General features: G+C 45.1%; 1 protein-coding gene across 4 annotated transcripts; it reads left to right on the top strand.

The window, feature by feature from the left end:
* Positions 1 to 924: 924 nt before the first annotated feature.
* prrc2a (proline-rich coiled-coil 2A) lies at positions 925 to 19,940 on the top strand. Of its 4 annotated transcripts, none has more exons than XM_070984122.1 (18): positions 925 to 1,052; positions 4,652 to 4,803; positions 6,294 to 6,471; positions 6,642 to 6,738; positions 6,843 to 6,924; positions 7,037 to 7,180; positions 7,590 to 7,831; positions 8,215 to 8,303; positions 9,002 to 9,144; positions 10,425 to 10,527; positions 10,646 to 10,835; positions 11,049 to 11,141; positions 11,379 to 11,925; positions 12,080 to 12,336; positions 12,511 to 12,823; positions 13,318 to 13,540; positions 13,927 to 19,349; positions 19,422 to 19,940. In XM_070984122.1, the coding sequence occupies exons 2-17, from the start codon at positions 4,689 to 4,691 to the stop codon at positions 16,994 to 16,996; spliced, it is 5,886 nt and encodes a 1,961-aa protein (XP_070840223.1). In that variant the 5' UTR covers positions 925 to 1,052; positions 4,652 to 4,688; the 3' UTR covers positions 16,997 to 19,349; positions 19,422 to 19,940. The 4 variants fall into 4 exon arrangements, with proteins under 4 accessions (XP_070840223.1, XP_070840221.1, XP_070840224.1 ...); XM_070984120.1 differs by having other exon boundaries at positions 13,927 to 19,345; XM_070984121.1 differs by lacking the exon at positions 925 to 1,052 and adding an exon at positions 1,082 to 1,250 and having other exon boundaries at positions 13,927 to 19,345.
* Positions 19,941 to 20,545: the final 605 nt, after the last annotated feature.

Below are 20,545 nucleotides of genomic sequence, written 5' to 3' on the forward strand. Positions count from 1 at the left end.
TGTTGATATTTTGAAATAAGTCTGAACTCCACGCAACTCAGATTTGGATATTTACTTTGAAATCAAGTGCACATTAATGATCCGTATTACTAGCATTGTACAAAAGATTGCATTGTTTTCCTGAAGGACGTTATCTGATCTGTACTATCTAAAGAATAAATACATGATTTCTAACAATTATAGACCCTTTTATTTGATGTGGGCACAATGGAGCTGATTTGTTATTCATGATTAGGTGAAGAAATCTTTTTCTTTTTGTTCCTGAGCAGCAACTCATGATGTTCATTTCACTCTACGGTTATCTTTTCCCTCCATCTCTCTCGGGGATAACTTTATAAATGCGTACTGAAGCTTCTCCTGTGAAGAAATGTGCTCACAGTTTCAGTCGAGAGATGTTTTTTTGGACTAATTACAAAATTTAAAAAAGTATATATGTGCTGATTATTCCTAAGGAAACTGTTATTAGAATTTTGGTTGTGCTCATGTGAAATCTGGATAAAAGTAAGGAAAGGTTTTGGATTTTACAATTAACCTTACAGCTTTTTATGACAGTAATAAAGAATTGTACCATATGTGTGACCTGAGATACCCTCTCTGCTCTATCTTTTCTAGATGCATTTCTCACCAGCTTTTGGGTATTTTTTCATTTGCTTGTCCAGCTAGAAAGTTGATGTCAACAAAACATCTTCCATCTTCATTCCTCATCGCACTAATCCCGATTTATGACACCTCTGACTCGCATGTCAAAGACGGTGGATAAATTACATTATAAGTGAAAACAGTCTAAATTTAAACTTCTCAATCCATCATGGAATGGAAATTATGTTATCAACGTTTACTTGGAATGTTTCCTGATCAGTGTTTTTCAAAAATAAAGAGTCGCATTTTATATTTTTTATTTTTTTGCCTTACCGTTGAGGTCCCAAACGGCTTCCATCACACAAGCTTCCCCAGTAGCCGTTGACGGCTCTTTAGGTGACGGATCGAGCTCAGTATTACAATTTTCTTTTCCCTTTTTCATTTATTTTTGGGAAAAAAGAAAAGGAGTGCAAGTAAGCCGAATACCTTCTCTACCTTTATAATACAAATCATTTCTAAGATAGCGCGATCTACTGCAAAGACCTTGTGTGTTTGAGTATGCAGGAGGATAACGTTGCTTAGCTAGCTGGGTCACTTGCTAGAAAGCTACGCGATAGCTTAGCTAACCTCATTCTGCGTTACAACCTCGAGACAAGTCGGGACAAGACCAGGTCAGTGGCCGGAAAATTTTGCATGTTTTATGCAAACACCGATTAGTAACTTTATATTGTAGTAGAAATTGTCACCATTACTACTGGGCACAGAATTGGCTACCAGTGAGGATGTTTTGTGTAGGGGCAGTATTGATTTTTTTTGGAAAGGCACAGTGGTGCTTGGTTGTTGTTGCTAGCTAGCTAATGTTAGGTGGTTGTCTAGCTCGTTAGCTTAGTTTGGCCAAGTGTTAGCCAACCTCTGTCATATCAAATGATTACGTTTTATAGTCTTTTGTGAAAACTTCTGGTTGTGGTGGTTGCTTGTTGAAATATGAGATAACGTTTGGTTGCTAACGATTTAAGACTAAGCTAATGTTATAAGGTAAACGTTAGAGCAGGTTGTTCGCTTGGAATAACGTTACACTGTGGAGCTTGTCGATTAGCTTTAGCTATTACAGTGTCAGTTAAAGATACACTGACGTTAGTCAAAACGGGTATTTGTTTCGATTGATATACAAAACAGTTCACACTACGTTGCCTATATTGCCAGTGAGTTTATATGATCACCATATAGTGGCAGGTTGGCTGTGTTAGAGCTAACTGTTATGCTACATAACCGGTCTATGTTAATGTTAATATGCACCGGGCCTGTCTTCACCGCCATTTTGTTTTGTTCTCCTAATAAAATCTTTTTTTCTGCGTTGCCCTGTGCATACTACAAATGATAGTTAAGTAACATCGTCGGCTGAAAACACCCAGTCGCGATGTCAGTGTGTGATCCGAAACGTAGCCCCCCACAGAGTTGAAGAGCGTTAAGCTAATGTTACCGCAAGGTGTTGAAAATGTATTATGAAACGTCAACGCAGTCCCCCTCCCAACGCGAACACTGAGGCCCCGTGTTAGCCAGCTAACGTTAGTTAGCACTACAATAAAGATGTCTCATGCGTCGGCAGCTTCAGCAGTTTGTTGTTTATATATTTGATTCCGATTATGATTGCTACTGTCGTAGCTACCAGTTGATTTTGCCCAAAGAGAATCAGCTCGCTGTATGTGGTCAGTGCTGATGGTTAGCTTTAGCAGCACAAGGCCCCTTTGTAGTATACGTTGCTGCAGTTATGGTTTGGTAGTGTAGCCGCTGGCCCCCGTTAATCCCCATACAACATGTAGTTGACCAGCCATCCCACGACCTAATTTTCTAATCTCATCTGGCTGCTGAGGCACGGTGCCGTGCTGCTGCTCTGTAGTCAATCTGCTTTTTCATCAGTGCACAGTAGAGGCAGTTGGCTTTGTTTTTTAGTCTTTTGTCGTTGTTTTGGTTGTGGTTTTATATTCATCCCTGTTTGAATATTTATGTTTGGCTAACGTAGTTACTGCACACCACTGCTGTTTACACATTGCTGGTATGAGCCTTGTTGTCTTCAGGTAGACTAGTTATTCAGGTGTAAGGTTACTGAAGACTGATGGAGCTCTTGTGACTTGGAATTCCAGTCGGTTTTTTTTCCACTTTTCAGTTATTGAAATACACACTGGTCAGTATTATAACAACATAACAATACACTGAGCTGTTGCTTGAGGTATTTGTTTAGTTCATACATTTTTTTCTTTTCTTCATGGACCATTTGGATTGGCTTACACCATTTCACAACTTCATTTAAGGACACTGAATGGAATGACTAATGTGATTCCATCATAATAATCCAGGTGAATCGTTTGCTCTCAGTGTTTGTGCCTAATGGGAGCTGGGCAGAGTCTGGGCCGCGGGCAGCAGTTAAACCTGCTGGATGCAGCCAAGTTGTTCTGAATTGGACAGATGTCAGCGCAGTGTGTTTTATTGATGTGCAGTAAAAATGAGTTCAAGCTAAAGGCCTGGCAGTTGCCATGGAGCCAGCCCTGTCTCAAGGCAAGGCATCGAAGAACATCATTTATGATGTGTTGCCATAGAAACCATGGTTGAGCTTTTCTTTCCCTTTCTTTTGTACAGTGTTTCCCGTGATGAGGTGTTTAGTCATTCACTGTACTAAGTCTGCTCACACGTCAAGCTGTGTTTATGCTCAATCTGCCCTCGATGAAATCTGTGTGAAGATAACACACCCTTTTGAAAGGATGCCTAAATTATCCCAGTAGTAAACCAGCTGTTCATCCGCCAAGAAGCTGGGCCAGAACAAGAATTCATTGAGTGAAATGCTGCACAAATGTTGACGCTGCCACGATAACCCTTACACACTATGCTCAGTGTTTGTCGTGTGTCAGTCAGAATTCTGCTATGAGGATGGTACAGCATTAAGTAAACAGTGCAAGCAACAGGGTGTGTGTGTTTGTGTGTCAACAACAGGTCACCCCACATATCAAAATGGTAACTTTAAGTAGTCATTGACAGGGCTTAACAGAACTATTCTCTTTCATATACATAATTGTTAATGTTATTTCAGTTCAAAATGCACCATCATTATTGTGTTGACACTCTCATCTCTGTGATGCTGCCCCATGTGACAAAGCCAAAGGACTGTCTCAATTACACTCTTTAACACATGCAGTTCCTCATATAACCATAAACTGCTGAGATTTTGTAAAGATTGGGCAGATAGCCCAACGGAAACTCACATATTGTTTGTTAAAGTCAGTGGGCTCCAAAATATGCCAGAAATATTGAATGCTAAAGCTAGTCTGTCTTAAAATTAGTTTTTTTAAGGAAGTGTATTGGAGGTAAAAGTTTAACTAATGCTGTCATTAAAAGATAGATTTTGTGTCTTAAATGTACATTATTGAAGTGCACAGTGTGTAGAAACAGGACATTTGTGTGGGTTTAATGACTACCTGTGTGATTTACTGGGTTAAAAACAGTGTTGTGTGTACCCACATTGTCTCCCGTTGGGTTAAGGATAGCAAATTTGTTGAAATGGAGGAATTTTTACTTTGTGAGACAGAGGACAACAATTTTCTATAAGGATTCAGAAAATGTTGTTGTTTGGACCACCAGTTAGTCTTACTGCACATGGCTGTGCGTCCATGAAAAGAGAGACTACCACACCTGAGCAGAAGCAGAAAACCTGCTTAGCCCTTGCTTTTAAAAATGTTTTTTCCCTTTATGAGAATGTGCCCCCAACACATGACACTGTGATGTGTCATGACTGTCTTTTAATATATCATGTTTCACAGAGCTGTGTGTGTTGTGATACTGTTGTTTCTATGGGTAACATATTTTCTACCCTGTTCTTCTGTAAATTACTCTGTTGTTCCACAGCACATATGTTCAGGATGTTTTGATTTGCGAGTCAGTTTCTGTTTTGCTAGTTGTTTTGAATGCATGCTTGTTAGATCAACACTTTAACTCTCACTTTGTGTGTATATCTGGTGTCAAATCTCTCTCTCTCTCTCTCTCTCTCTCTCTCTCTCTCTCTCGCTCTCTCACTCTCCCCCAGTCTCAGGGCTCACCATACTCAATGAGCGGACAGCGCAATGTCAGAGCGCTCTGGGCAAACTGCAAAGGGGAAGGAAGGCAAAACCAAGTATGCGTCTCTCAACCTGTTTGATACATACAAAGGAAAGAGCCTTGAAACACAAAAGCCTGTTGGTGAGTATCATGGGTCTGGCATGTCCGTGCAGTCATTTTCAGATCACACATCCAGTGTAACAAAGGATTTCCACTTTGCTATACAGTGCATGTTCGTGATGTCACATATGCACGATATCACGTATGCAACGCATATTTGCTCTGTCCTCCGTGCCTCTCCAGTCCCCACCATTCTCTTCACCGGTCCTGGGTCTGACTTCCTGTCTGGCTTGATCTGCTCTGTGCAGATTCACAAAAGTGAAAATAGGCTGGGCGGACTCTCCGCAGAGCAGAGCATGGATGCGCTTCTGATACGGGGCTGCTATGTACCTGGTAGAAATGCACCTATTGACTAGAATGACACCGATTAACTCTGTCATATGTGTTGTGGGCAGAATATGAACATTAAGCGCCTGATGGAAATTGGGATCATAGATTTGTCTTTCTCGACTTTCTACCGAGGGTATTCCTTTTTAGATTCTGCCAGATGGTTTTGTTTTGTCACTAAGGTTATGTTATGTTGTTTTGTAATTGATCAGATGGAGCCTAAAGTAACAGATCTGCTATCGCGATTGGATTTGCTCATTGGCGTTGTGATTAAAAGTGCCTGGCTGTGCTGCGTTTCCTCCCGACACCAACTACTGCAACTTTGATGCATTACTCTACTGTCTCCCTAATTGCTGTGGTGCTGATTTCCAATACAGGAAATGGATGATATGCTGCATCTCTTAACTGCCTGCCAACTGGGTTTTGCTGATGCTGTTAATATTGTTCAGGGATCAAGACTATTTACTTGCCTTATTTATGGGCTCTTGCACCTGTCTCGCAGAGAAAAAAAACATTTTCTTATAGGGTGTGTCATAACTGTAGCCATATAGGAAGACATTATGCATGATCTGGAGGGTGAATAGCTCTCGAGCCTTGGCTTGTCAGCTGAGCCTCGGAGCCACTGAGCCTGACCTGAGACAGAGGCTTACTTGTGGACGCTGTTTGACTTCTGTGCTGAGTCCCCAGTCTATGTTTTATTCAGAAGCTCCCCACTAGATCTAAGCAGCTGTCCCTGTTTCCAAACTACAGACTCTCCCCCCCCCCCCCCCCCCCCCCAGAATCCAGGCACTGCTGTGGTTTCTCTGAGCCTTAACGAAACAAATGAGGGATTGATATTGAGCATAGCTTCACTTTTCAGAATCGGAAGGCTTTTGTATGCTTCTGTGAACATCTATATCATAATACTTTTCCATGAACTGTAGTTGAAGTGGGCGAATTGAAGGTTTTTAATAACATTTAGATGTTCTTTTCTTTCTAATCCATATCCATCTGAATAATCAAACTGAAACTGCCAACCTTCTAGCTTTGTCTGTTGTTCAGCATTCTAATTGTGTGTCCAGCAAAGTAAGCCGTAAGCGCCATCCCTGTCATCAGGCTCCTCCTTGTACCCAGTAGATTTAATTGGTGTTAGGTTTCAGTGGTCCATCTGTACTAATGACATCCTTTCTCTTCCGACATATCAGTTCCCCCCCGCCATGGCCTCCAGTCTCTTGGTAAAGTTGCCTCCGCACGGCGTATGCCACCCCCTGCCAACCTGCCCAGTCTGAAGGCGGAGAACAAAGGCAACGATCCCAACGTCTCGCTCGTTCCCAAAGACGGCACAGGATGGGCAAGCAAACAGGAACAAGCAGACCAAAAGAGGTAAGTAACCCCCCTTCAGCAACCAATTCATCACACCCATTTAAGACTTTCACTTCTTTAAAGTTACTACAGTTGGGTAGAAAAAACACACTTTAAAGGGTTTCCTTTGGTGAGGCTGTCTGATCTTGTCTAATGTCTGCCCCGGTTGTGATTTTGTTTCTTTCTCTCAGTACCGATGCATTGTCAGCACCGCAGCTGGAATCGCAGCAGCCTGTGGGTTCAACGACACCTGCACCGACCCGCCCGAGAACCCCGCCAGCTTCAGAGGTACGGGCAGCCACAGTTAAATGAATGCACAGTCACGCTCTTAGTCATGTCCGTGGAGAATTGTAGCAGCTATAGTTGACATATCATACTTGTCTCTTTTCCAGGCTCTGGCCCCAGCTTCAACCCAGGCCGTAGGGGCAAGGTCCTGGGCACAGGCCAGTGTTACACATGGAGCACAAGGGGATGGTGAGTCTTCCTTTTTTTTTTTTCATCTCTCATCGTTTCTCTGGAATAAGCTTTTAGTTAGTTGTAGTTGCTCTCTAAAAAATTGTTCTCCCCTTGTCTTCCCGTCGTACAGGTGGAAAGGGATCAAACCAACCGTCGCCATTCTCTCGCGAGGAATTTCCCACCCTGCAGGCGGCTGGCGACCAGGACAAAGCTGGCAAAGAACAGGGCACTGCAGATCAGTGGTATGGGCCCGGACCAAGCCTCCGCCCCCAGAGTGAGTGTTGACCACTTAATCTCAAATTACGTTACAGACTTCAGATCTTGGCTACTGGTTCAGTTAATAACGTTGGGCAGCTGAGCGAGTACTTCAATAGCTTTTAGTTAGAGACTGCACATAATGTGTGTGTATTCTTTTTTCTTTTTGCCTTGGTTGGTGTTGATATGTGCTTGCCAAAGACAAATTCAGTTAGGGAATTTAATTTGGCAAAATAGAAAAGTTTCCCATTTATTAACTTGAAATTATGACAAAGCTTTAATCCATTCATATTAAGTCCGGACACGAGTCTCAGTTGAAAGGATGTGTCATCTTTTCAGAGTAATGGATTTGCATCTCTGGTCTTGTTCCATTAGCGCTCATAAACCATGCTAACCACTCCGTCCTCTCTTGTGTTCACTGTCTCCAGACGTTACAAGTTGGCGGGACGGTGGGGGCCGAGCCCTGGCGCCCACCCTGTCTGGGGAGGGGGCAGTGGAGGGTGGCACTGGTGGGGCGCTGGTGATGGATGGGGCAGCTGGGGTCCCCCCTCCAAACTCCCAGTCCCACGGGCCACCTAGGAACCCTCCCGCAGGCAGCCCTGCCTTGCCCCTGCCCCAGCCCCCTGTGGGGCCTGGGTTCTCACAATACCGAGGGATCATGCCTCCCTTCGTAAGTTTTCCTTTTACTTTTCCTCTTTTACTTCAGGCAAAGATTGTAGTATTTGTTTTCAATTACTATGTTTTCGATTAATGATTTTTAAATGTGTTTTTTATAGCTACACAGCTGCTTTCAGTATTTCCAGGGTCTAATGATTGCAACATGTTATAATTTTAATATTTCCATATTTTTGTGCAGAATTGTCCAGTGCTACTCTTTCTTTTCATTACATTTTTTTTATTTTTCTGTGCTTTCTGTATAAATTAGAGGCTATAGACTGCAACAGCTATTCTTAAGACCGCTGTCCTGATTATAAAGAATTTGTATCTGAAGCTGATCTCTCTGTTATTATTATTATTTCTATTTATTTTATTTTATTTTATTTTATTTTTAAGATGTATCCTCCCTACCTGCCCTTCCCGGCCCCCTATGGCCCACAGGGGCCATACAGGTACCCTGCACCTGGGGAAGGGGCTGCTCCAAGGTATGTTCCTTGCCAAAATCAGTTATAAAGCAGTATTGTCTTACTTTTTGGCAGTTTATTCACCTGGTCTTTTTTTCAGTGGGTAAAAAACTCTCTCTTGATGGCTCACAATTTAGACTTGATTCACACGTACACAGGTATTTTTTAAAATGGGGACTTTCCTCCTTCATCCTGTTCAAACAAGCACAGTTTTAAAAATTTCTGTCCATATGGAAAAGAAAACACTATTGAAGTGCTGCCAAGAGCATGTCAAACCAATGGGCAGTGGTATAACTTAAACCACTTTACCACATTAAACCACATTAATATATAAGCATATAAGTAGTTCTGTGGGAAGGTTAGCATCAGCACTGTTTTGTCCACTTACGCCATTGCACTAGATTGCTTCATGTTAGCAAAGGAGATAATATCACATACTCTGCTGTCAAAATCTAAAAACACATCAACACTGTGAACAGAGTTTCTGAATATCTTCACCCTGGAATGAGTTTTCCAAAAGGTTTATTTTCAGTGACCTAAAACTGCATTTGTGTGTGAACAGAAGGCCAAAACGCATAGAAAAGGCTCTGTCTCAAAGAAACAAAGAAAAAGACGTGTATGTGTGGACTAGGTCTAAATTTTAAATTGAATCAGTGTTCCTACCTTTGGGGACCACACTTCAACATACTGCTTACAGAGGACCTCCTCCCCTTTTTCAGGTTCTCTCGTGGGCCTGACAGTAGACCTCAGGGTGGCCCACGTGATGCAGGCGGAGAGGTGGTGAAGCGACCCTCTATCCTAAAGCAGGATGACCTGAAGGAGCTAGACGAGCTGGACCATGATGGAGACGAGGGCTGGGCAGGTAAAAAAAAAAAAAAATCTTCAACTAATTTAGAAAAACTAAGACGGAAAAATGACAAATATGTCTTGATAAAAGCACTCAAAAACAATTTGAGTGTCTTTTAGAAGCATACAGAAATGATCAAAATCGTAACACCCTCTTTTTTGAGTGCTAGGTTATGTACATGTAATAAATCTTCAATCACATTTAATTCAAACAACACCAGTCACATACAGAAATCTTTGTTTTAGGACGGGTTATGTTTTTATATGCATGGCATTTAGATAAAACAAATACAGAACTTGTGTTTAGGACTGAAATGTTTTCAATTAATTTAGAGCACAGCTGCAGAGAATGTCATTTTTTGTTGTTGTTGTTGTACACGGGAGTGTCGAGTCCCATTTAGTTTTGACATTAAAGTATTGTTGTGTAAGGCATGTTGATTTAGTGCTTACGCTGCTAAATGTTTAAGGAGGTGATGACATTGTGGTACTGGGTGAGATTGATGCTTTCTAATGTTGCAGATGTTTCTGCATATCATATTTCCTGCTGATCCAAGCAGGGGTGTTCCAGTCACTACAATCAGCTCAGAGGGGGAGGGGGGTGGGTGGAGGATCAGGTTTATCAAAGTGAAAGATGATGAATAATGTATAATATGGTAGGGTTGGGTGGTATGACAGTATATACCGAGATTTAGCAATACTGTTTCCACTGTGGGAGCTATCCCTTAAGCCGTATTTACACACTGTCATTCACAGTGTAGGCACTGCTACCCTGCTACACAGCAAACGAGTGGGAGTGTTGATGACATTGCACGGAGTGTAGCTGCTTCATACTCTTTTCCGTTTGCCTGTATATTGCTTTCCACTCTTTTGTTGACACTGACATTGCGGATACATCCAAATACACTTAGTATTGATATCAACTCAAAAACAGTCATCATTGTGGATGAGTCCTGTCTTCTGCCCTGGCGGCAAACCTCATTTAAACCAAACAATAGTTTTGTGTTGTTCTCATTTGGAACCTGAAAGCTTACATTTTGCTTGTGAGGCAGTTGATTTGTTTGTGTGGAAGTTCCAAATAGAACATGAAAATAATCATGATGTGTGGTACGATGTTGCTCTTTAAAGCCATTTCTTAATTGAATTTACTTAACAATGACTTGTATATCATCATAAAAGAATTACATATACTGCAATAAAAGATTGTCTGGCCCTGTCGCCCGCCCCTGTAATGTAGTCTGAGTGCAAACATGGCTCTGATGTTTTCTTGTCTTTTTTTCTTTTCTTCTTCTTTAACAGGGGCTCATGAGGAAATTGATTACTCTGCCAAGTTGAAGTTCAGTGATGATGAAGGAGATGAAGAGGGGGACGAGGAAAGAACCGAAAGCAGCAGTGACTCGCGGTATTTTACCAAGTGCATTCAGTGTGTGATAACCTCAAATTATGACAGCATAGCTTTTGTCTTAAAAAAGGTATACTAATAATTTGTTTGAAGGAACTTGTTTTTTTCTTGTACCCAGTGAGCAGCAGAGGTCCCAAGAGGCCCCCCCTGCAACCTCTCGCTCACGAGCCTCGGACAGTGGCGGAGACTCCCGCCACACCCCTCCCTCTCATACTGACAATGGCTCTCAACCCCCCTCCAGCAAGCCAGGATGGGCCGAGGAGGGAGGCGGTAGCTGGGGAGGCCAGGGAGCACCATCCAACTACCAGGTAGAAGTGATGAACGGCAGCAACAAGGTGTTGCTCAGACAGGCCATGCTCAGGCTGTGAGAAGACGACAAGTCCAGATTTACACACAGGACAATTTGTCCATACTGTTAATCAAAGACTGATTTGTGGGCAGAGATGTGTTGGCGTGTGTGCATTTTTGTCAGTGTAGATTATTGTGGTGCAGCATGGCTAACTGTGTCTGCCTGTATACAGGGGCGCAGGCCTGGCTTGGGTGGTCCCCGGGAGCAGCCCTCCCCCCCACCTGGGCCGCTCCTCGGACAAGGGCCTTACTCCTTTTACCGACAGGTAGACATCCGTATAGGGCCTCATAGACAAACCATTTCTGTCATTGTCTCATCCACCGCCCACAGGTTTTATGGTTAAGTCATCTTTAGTTTTAAGTTTGCTTTTTGCCTCTTGAGTTCTTCTACAGTTGGTTTAATCATTTGTAAAACATTTCTCTTGACAAGATTGCGGTAATGTCATCTGCAGTTCAAAACAGTATAATAACAATAAAGCATAATATATTTTCTAACTGTTCAGGACCGGCCCCACAACCAGGGTGCATCTCTTGTCCCAGGGAAACCTGGCCCCACCCAGCTTCAGCCAGCACCAGGAGGCCCTACTCCTCCTCCCCAACCGGGCCTGCTAGTCCATGGGGCCCAGGGGGAAGATGAAGATGAGACGTGGCGTCAACGCAGGAAGCAGTCCTCCACTGAGATCTCTGCTGCAGTGGAGCGAGCCCGTCGCCGCCGTGAGGAGGAAGAACGTAGGATGGAGGAAGAGAGGCGTGCAGCCTGTGCAGAAAAGCTTAAGAGGCTGGATGAGAAGCAGCAACAGCAGCAGGGCAGCAGCGTAGGGGGTGGTGGTAGCAGCAGTAAAACTCCCAGCCTTGATGGAAACTCTACGGCTGCCACAGCAGGCAGTCCTAGTCCATCTATTTCAGCCTCTTCCCCCAACATCAGCCAGCCACCATCCCCCTGTGTGGACCCTGAGGAACTTCCCATGCTGGCTGTCCAGCCGGGGCCCAGTCCCGGAGTCAGTGACCGACAGCGAGCCAGCAGCAACAGCAGCTATGACTCCAGTGCAGGTGAGTTTCTCGGGTACACATGATCAGTGATGACTGGTCTGAATCATTTGGATCACTGACATGTGATTCGGTTTTCTATATGTTTTTAATATGGCAATTCAAATAAAGCTTCCACCTCATGGTTATGGCCGTACAACCTACTTTCTTGGTTCAGATGCCCAACAGTGTCCCCAGCCAGCTGTGTCACAGCCACAGCAGCCCACACTGGATGTACCTTCAGCAGGAGAAATTAAGGAAGAGACCATGGGCAGTCCTCACGTACGTGGAGGAAGTGGAAGTGAAAGAGGAGTCGACCCAGTGAAGATTGAGAATATTGGAGGGGGAGCAGGTCGTCAAGCTGGTGGTCCTCCTGGCCAGGGCTACTCAAAGTACCAGAAATCTCTTCCACCAAGATTTCAGAGGCAGCAGCAGGTTAGGACTTGACATTTGTTTCACTAGAAGTATTACTTGAATGGTTGTTGCAGACACAAATATTTGCCACATTTTCCAACATATTTGGCTACCAATGGTGGCATGCCTTTTTAGAAATTAGAAATTAAACTTGCTGGGTTCTGTGTTTTCTTTTTCACGTTTATTTATCTTCAGGAGCAGCTCCTGAAGCAGCAGCAGCAATGGCAGCAGCAGCAACAACAGCAGCAGCAGCACAGCCAGGCATCACAAAGCCAGCTGTCTCCTCAGCCTCAGGGTCCACAGGGTCCTTCACCAGGGTCCACACCCCAGTCGGGTCCTGGACCCAAGCAGGGCGGACCCCTATATCAGCCCAGCAATATGGTTCGACCCCCACCCCTGCCAATGAATTTCGACCCTCGCTGGATGATGATGCCCTACATGGACCCTCGCATGATCCAGGGCCGCCCTCCACCAATGGACTACTATGCAGCTGGCATGCACCCATCAGGTGAGTGGATGTGGCATATACAGCGAGATCATTCAATATCGAGACTCCCTAAAACTTGGTATTTCACTTCACCTTCGAGCCCTGAAGGCAAACTTCTTCCATAAGTGTTGAAATGGGTTTAAAAGGCAGACTATCAATTTTAATGTAAATAGGTGTGAGACCAAATAGGCAGATTACAGGAAAACAATGTGCAGGCAGCTTGCAGTGTACACTACTCTCTCCTGCAGAACAACTTTTATCTGGGTGAAATACCAAGTTTTTAGGGAGTCCTAGTCACTGTTACGAATCGTCAAATTTAAAAAAACAAACAAAAAAAACAGTACTACTGTATTACGGGGCATAGTACGTGTATATGGTGTGCCAGTGCAGTGGCATGCAGACTGAAGTGTTTACTGTGTAGTCACATTAATGACTTATGTCAACAATATGTCTTGTTTTGTTGACAACATCTGTTTGGATGTTTTCTTTTTTTTAAAAATTCTTCACTCCCACAGGGCTTATTGGGCGTGAGCGGTCTGATTCGGGAGGATCTGGTTCAGACCCCTTTGACAGGCAGCAGCAGCATCCAGGGCATCCTCACCGTGGGACCCCCCCTATGGATCCCAAGCTGGCCTGGGGGCCAGAGGTATTCCCTGGTGGAGGGGAGGGCCGTGGGCTAGCGTCCCCCCTCAGGCAGAAGCAGGCATTGGAGGATGATGATGGAGCCAAAGGACCCAGGTATGGATACAAAAGTCAGTCTGGGGGAGATTTAAGTTTAATATATTCAAGGTGAATAAAAAACATTTTTGGATGCATGACTCTTAACTGTGTCATTGTATTGCAAAGTCAAAGATTTACTTTCTCTTGATTTGATGCTAAATCATCTATTGTATGTACTGAGAACAGCATTATACTTTTTTTTTTAAAGTAGTATTTGTTCAGTTTGATTGCTTTCAATTGTACAGGTGTTTTTGATATTGTGTTCAACCTGCATATACTTTATACGCTCAGAATACTCCAAGTGTGAGGGAAAAAGGTTTTTTTCTTTGTGATACAGGTGAAATTACACTTTAACTGAATGGATTCTATTTCATTTTTTTTTCTTTCCATCTTCTTTATCTTAGGAGCGACACTCCTCCACACCGCATGCGAGAGGGTGGATTGGGACCCATCCAGCAGCCCAGCTCCAATGCTGGGACATCCAATCAGACTCCACCTCCAGTTGGCACTCAAGTTGGGGCTCAGGGTGGCAGCCACCACCCTCATCACTACATGAGTGGACGGGGCAACTACAGCAACTTCCCTGACCAGGGTGCGAGGATACTACCCCACCAACAGCAACAGAGGGCGGGTGAGAGGGGAAACCAGCCGCATAGCTTCGCCCACCAGGATGAAGGGCCTCCCCGAGGATCTCAGCAGGGGCAGATATGGGGAGCCCCACACCCTCACTACGATCGCAACGGTAGAGCTGATCTCCCCCCTGTTGAGAGCAACTCTCATCTCCACCACCATCACAGCCACCACCCACAGCAGCCCCACTTCCCTCTCCACTCCCATAAGCCAGAGAACAGTCGTGACAGAGTTGTTGATGCTCCTGCTAAGAAGACAGACTCCTCTCCCCCAATCAACCAACCTTCCCTCTCATCTTCGTGCTCTTCCTCCTCTTCCTCTTCTACCAGAGAAGATGGGAACATCAAAGTTGCCCTGCATCATCACCCACCCCAGAGAGAGAGTGAAGTTGGTATCGGGCACAATCTTGGTGAAAGAGCCAACAGTGGCAGCACTGGCAGTAGCGGCCATGTGAAGCAGGAGAAAACAGGCCCAGCATATGCTCCCCATGCCTCCGTGACCTCCAGCCCACCGCCCACTCAACATAGCAGTCATACTCAGCAGCAGCAGCAGCAGCATCCCCATCCTAAATCAAACCAAAGAGGGGGACGGGAGCACAAGACAGAGACCCAGTGGGGCCCACGGCCTGGCAGCAGCAACACGGGTGGAGGGTCCTCTCATGGTAGAAGGGCCAACAATGCAGGAGGTGGGAACAACTCCCGTGGAGGGGAGGAATCCTCCAACACTGCACTGGACCACAAACCCTCCAACCAGACAGGAGGCAGCAATGCCAACAAGAGGGCTGGCCCCATTAAGAAGCCAGTGCTGAAGGAGATGAAGAGAGAGGGGGGTGAAGTTGATGGAGGAGAAAAAATAAGTGTAGGCTTTGGGAAAGATAAAGAGCAAGATAGTGGCCAAACCACCTCCATGAAACAGGAATCCTCCTCCATCTCCCAGAACACATCAGCTCTGTCTAAAGATGAGTCAGCCCAGGCAGCCAAACCCAGGAATGGAGGAAAAGAAAGATCCTCAGGAGGAGGTGGGGGAGGGTCAGGTAGAGGGCCCAAAGATGTAGACACCACCTCTTCAGGATTTTCAGGATCCTCCTCTAGGCGGGACAGGGACCGCTCCTTTGAGAGAGGAGGCAGTACCCCCCACCACCATGGAGTGCCTGCCAAAGGCAGCAGAGCCAGTCGTGGACGAGGGGGAGAGTTCTTTGGGCGTGGCCGAGGTTACCGTGGCACCTACACGGCCACTGCTGGGCCCAGTGGTGGCAGTCGGGGCAGAATGGGTGGTAGGAGCAGCAAAGACTACCGCTCATCTGTTGCCGGTGGCCATCACCATGAGTCCAAGGCTGAGGGGGCCGGTGGCAGGCATGGTCAAGATCGGTCCCAGCATAACCCAGCCAGGGCCAGGAACCGAAGTGAAACCCGCAGTGAGGGTTCAGAGTATGAGGAAATCCCCAAGAGAAGGAGGGAGAGGGGTTCAGAGACTGGCAGTGAGAGTGGTGCAAGTGACCTTGGTCATTCAGACAAGGATGAAAATCAGAAACCCAATACCAAGAATGGCTCTGATCATGCTAACGCCACTGGCAGTGGAAGCATGTCATCTGCTCCACCCAGAGGTTCCCAGGCCCGGGTCTTCACTCCCAGAGGTGTGCCCTCTAGGAGGGGAAGGGGTGGAGGAAGTGGAGGAGGAAACATCTACAGGGGTAGCGGCAATGTTGGAGGAACACCTGGAGGACACAGAGTTGGACCCAGCTCAGCTTCTCATGGACCCTCAAAGTCATCAGCCACAGGCAGAAAGCAACAAGGCCCACCACAAACCTCTGGACCCAAAGACATGGGCAGAGGAGGCAATGGAGGAGAGAAGAAAGACAAGATAGCTGATGTAAGCCAAGCTCAAAGTCAAGGGTCCAATCCCCCTCAGCCGTCTTTGTCCACTGCAACTCCTGCCGCTCTAGGTTCCACTGAAAATGGAGGTGTTGTGACCCAGCAAGCTTCAACCAATCCTACATCAAATTCTGGAGGGCCAAATGCACTTCCTCTCCCCACTAGCCGCGGGTTCCCTCCCAGTGGGTTTGAGCGACCACCTAGACGTCGCCGCCATGGGCGTTCCCAGCATCAGCAGGACAAGCCGCCTCGCTTTCGCAGATTGAAGGAGCGAGAGAATGCCGCACGTATAAATGGAGGAGTGGGCGTCATTGGGGGAGGAAGGCCCTCCTCTCCTTCCCTAAATTTAGTTCAGGACAGTAATGGAGCCCCCATCTCCACTCCCATGCCAAGCAATGCCCAAAATGCTAACCACAACGCCACAGTAACAACCAACAATAACAGTGGTGGCGGTCACCTGAGCAATTCAAACAGCCACCACCATCACCACTACAACCAGGGCAATGCTGGGCCGACCCACGGCCAGCACCACCACAGCCATGGAGCAAAGTCCCCTGATTTCACCAATCAGAACTCAGACCAGGCCAACGAGGAGTGGGAGACCGCCTCTGAGAGCAGCGACTTCACAGAGTTCAGAGACAGGGAAGGAGGAGGAGGAGGAGGAGGAGTGAAGTCATATTCTTCTCACCATCCCCACCACCTGGGAAGGGGAGGAGGGGGCGGCGGAGGCGGAGTTGCGGTCGAGCGTGAGATGACGGGAAAAGAACCCTCAGCTAATAAAAGAAGCTTCTCAAGCCAGCGTCCTGGCATGGAGCGACAGAACCGCAGGGTCAACGCCGGAGGAGCTGGAGGCGGAGGGGGAGGAAGGGGCCCACGAGGCCCGCCTGGTGGTGGCTCTAGTGGGCCCAGTAATGGAGGTGGCAACCGCGGGGAGAAGCGTGGCAACTGGCCCTCCCCAAAAAATAGGAAGTGATGGAATATTTCAAAACATGTCAGATGAAACCCACCCACATTAAAACCACCCTCTTACATCTTAATCCTTTTTTTGCTAATTATTTCATGGCTTATCTGTTGGCATCCCTAAACATATTTGTGTATTGTACAGTATATGGAGATGATATTCACATTCACTTTAAGCCCACCCCCCCACCAACCCCCCCACCACGGTCACCTCTTTCCCTTTGCATCAATCTACTATCTACCGTCCGTTATTGTAAATTTCTCCGTTTGTTCTGTCTTGCTCTCCGTTCAGTTATGCCCCTCCCCCTCCCCCGCCCCCACCCCCGCCCCTTACCTTCCCTCAAGAATCTCACCCCAGTTGGATTTGACAAGCATGTGGTTCTGCAGTGGAGGTGCACGTGGTTTTGACAGAAGACATTCACACAGAGCTCCATACACACTCGCATATACAAGCACAAATATGACATCTTTACAAACACATGGAACACATGCAGTCGTGTGAGTGCAAAGTGAAAATGTGGGATTAAATTGGCAAAAATGCTTGGATTGGGCTAATTTTTATATTTATGTACCTGTGTATATTTCTACCACACTTAGGCCTTGGGTGGTATTCAGTAGTGCAGTTCTGCATTACGTCCCTCACAAAGGGAAAGAGTGCAGCTTCATCTTTTAACAAGAACAATGTAACATGTTTTTTTTCCTCTTTGTCTTTCTTTTTTTTTTTGGGCCTTGTGTTAGTTAGGTTTCGGCCTCTGGGAAATGTTAGGGCCGTGTGTTTTTTTTTTTTTTTTTCTTCAAAAAAGCAGGTCATTAAAATACCTTTTTACTAAATTCTCCAATTCCTCTTTCCGCTGACTTTTTGGTCTCTTGCAAATCGTGTCTGATTACTGTGATAAGACCCATTGAAGTACTACTGCTCAGTGCTCTCCTACACTTGCATTGATTTGTCTTTAATATCAATGTTTCTGCTGCTTGTTCAGATAGACGGTGTGATTTTTCTTTTCTTTTTTTCTTTTTTTAAACCCCCAAGTTGTTGACCTGCTCTGACATTTCGTTAGCTTTTGGTTGGTCCTTTTTAGGAATTAAAGGCTATTCCAGCCTCATCGTAGTAACCTCCGTACCTGCAGACGTTCTGCACATAAAATCAAAGTTATCCTAAGGACAATAGTTTTCTCTCTCATCCACGAGTTTTGTTTACCCTTTGACGACTGTATTGATAGCTTGATGGCTTTATTTAACAACCATTATTTCCTCAGTGACTTCCATTTTTTTGCAATGAAAATGTAGGTCATGATGGAATAAAGGCAAAAAATGTTTGACCTTCAGAAAATTGTTTATGCTTCAATAGATAATCGATTATGTTCAAATAAGCACTCCCTGTTATAGAATCCAGTGCTCTCTCTCTCTCGCTCTCGCTCTCGCTCTCGCCCTCCCTCCCCCTCTTTCTTCTTTCTTTTCCTTTTCTTTTTTGTTTGTTTTTTGGCGAGTTTCATGTGATGCAACAGGACAGGTACTCTGTCTGGGCCCAGAGTACAAAGCTAGGCTGTGTGTTGTTCTTACACCCCCCCCCACCCCCACCCCCATGCTCCCGTGGAGACTCTCACACCAAGAAGGACTACTACCAAGAGCTCCTTGTCTGAGGAAGTATTTTTCAGAGAGTGTGTTCTCCGGATTGGCCGTTTTCAGTACACGGTGGCAACCAGTAGCCCAGTCTGATTGAATTCAGGACAATGCTGAAAGTGTCACGCGAGTCACCTTCTGCGGTTCACACGGTTTCAGAGATTTCCCTCGCAACAAATAATGCCGACCTGGAGCGTCGAGGAAATATCGGATTGATGTAGGATCACGCTCGTAAACATAGTTTGTATCATACACAAAAGACATAAAATGGCACGCAGCTTGAAAAATGGCCGGAGGCGACATCCAGTGTGAACTACATCGATTTATACATCTGCATCTATTCTGTCACTGCTGTAAGTTGGGGTTTGTTTGTTTACTGACAACAGTTTGAAGATCGTCTCTGGGATGTTGTGAGTAGGGCATTTGATGATTTGTGCATGTGCGTGCGTGCTTGTGTGTATGTGTGTGGCATGTGTGCGTTTTCTGGTGTCTGTAATAACTCGGGAAGGGGTGGGGACCAGAGGGTTAACGTGAATGGCAAGCACTTTCTGCCTTGTTTGCCCACACTTGGTTTAACCAATATTATTAAGACAATTCTGCTGTTTCTTAAATACATCCACATATATACATTCAGCTGTGTGTATATGTTCGTCATCCAAATGAAGAACATGCAGTGGAGAACTTCACCAGTTGTGTGTGTGTGTGTGTGTGTGTGTGTGTGTGTGTGTGTGTGTGTGTGTGTGTGTGTGTGTGTGTGTGTGTGTGTGTGTGTGTGTGTGTGTGTGTGTGTGTGTGTGTGTGTGTGTGTGTAATTTAAGCATACATTCTTCAGCAGGCAAGTGAAGTTGGACATACTTTCTTTTTCACTGACTTCTAAGCATGAATACACACCCATGGGTGCAGCTTGCCTTGCCTGTTACTGGTTTATACATTGATAGCTGTACACTTAACACTGGCTCAAAGAGTCCTTCATCCCTCCTTAAATCTTAATGTTGATGTGCGCATTATTTTATGTACCCATGTTAAAAGAAAACAAAAGTAGTGTATTCCAGAAAAAAAAATACTCAAAGATTGTACTGTTTCCAGCATTACCAAGGTACCTGGAGTGGTTCAAACTGTTTTTAGCATTTATGGTTTTATTAATGGAACCGTAATATACACACATGTATGTATATTGGTATGTATCTAAGTTTTGTCTACCCCAACTTACATTCCCACAGACAAATGTTGCCATTTTTAGTTCAAGGGAGCAATGTACAAGCAGAGAAGTGTCTTACTATAATAAAGTTATACAGAGAAGGCAAAGTCAAATAAACTACTTTTGATTTAATGGAAAATGTAATTGCATGTCTCATTCTTCTTGGTAGATGGGTGGAAGACTGAAAAGTTTGAGCAACAGCCCCAAAATAGTTGGGACTTTGTGTAAAGCATTAAACAAAATGCAGTGATTGGCAAACTGTGTTTACCAACAACAGGTTTGCTATGTGTTCCTGAGCCCATGCAGTAATATCCTTTATACAATCATGTGGTGAACCTCACTCCATCCTCGCTTGTGAGCGACTGAGCCTTTCCATGAGGCCCCTTTCATACCCAATCATGACACTATCACCTGTTACCAATGAACCTGTTTACCTGTGGAATGATCCAAACAGGTGTTTTTGGAGCGTTCCACATCTTTCCCAGTCTTTAGCTGCTCCTGACCCAACGTGTTTGAAACGTGTTGCTGCATCAAATTCAGAATAAGCAGATATTTACAAAAATCAGGTTGAGTTAAAGCATTAAATCTGATGTCTTTGTACTGTTTTCAGTTGAGACTGTCAAAATGATCACATTCAGCTTTGTGTCACGCAGCGTTCCACCTTTTCTCCAATCAGAGTTGTAGAAAGAAAAAAAAACTTGTTTTACTGCAAATGTTTTCACGTGTCATAGCAGGAAAAGCAGA

This window comes from Chaetodon trifascialis, chromosome 17 (genome assembly GCF_039877785.1).
Source record: "Chaetodon trifascialis isolate fChaTrf1 chromosome 17, fChaTrf1.hap1, whole genome shotgun sequence".
Classification (NCBI taxonomy): Eukaryota; Metazoa; Chordata; class Actinopteri; order Chaetodontiformes; family Chaetodontidae; genus Chaetodon; species Chaetodon trifascialis.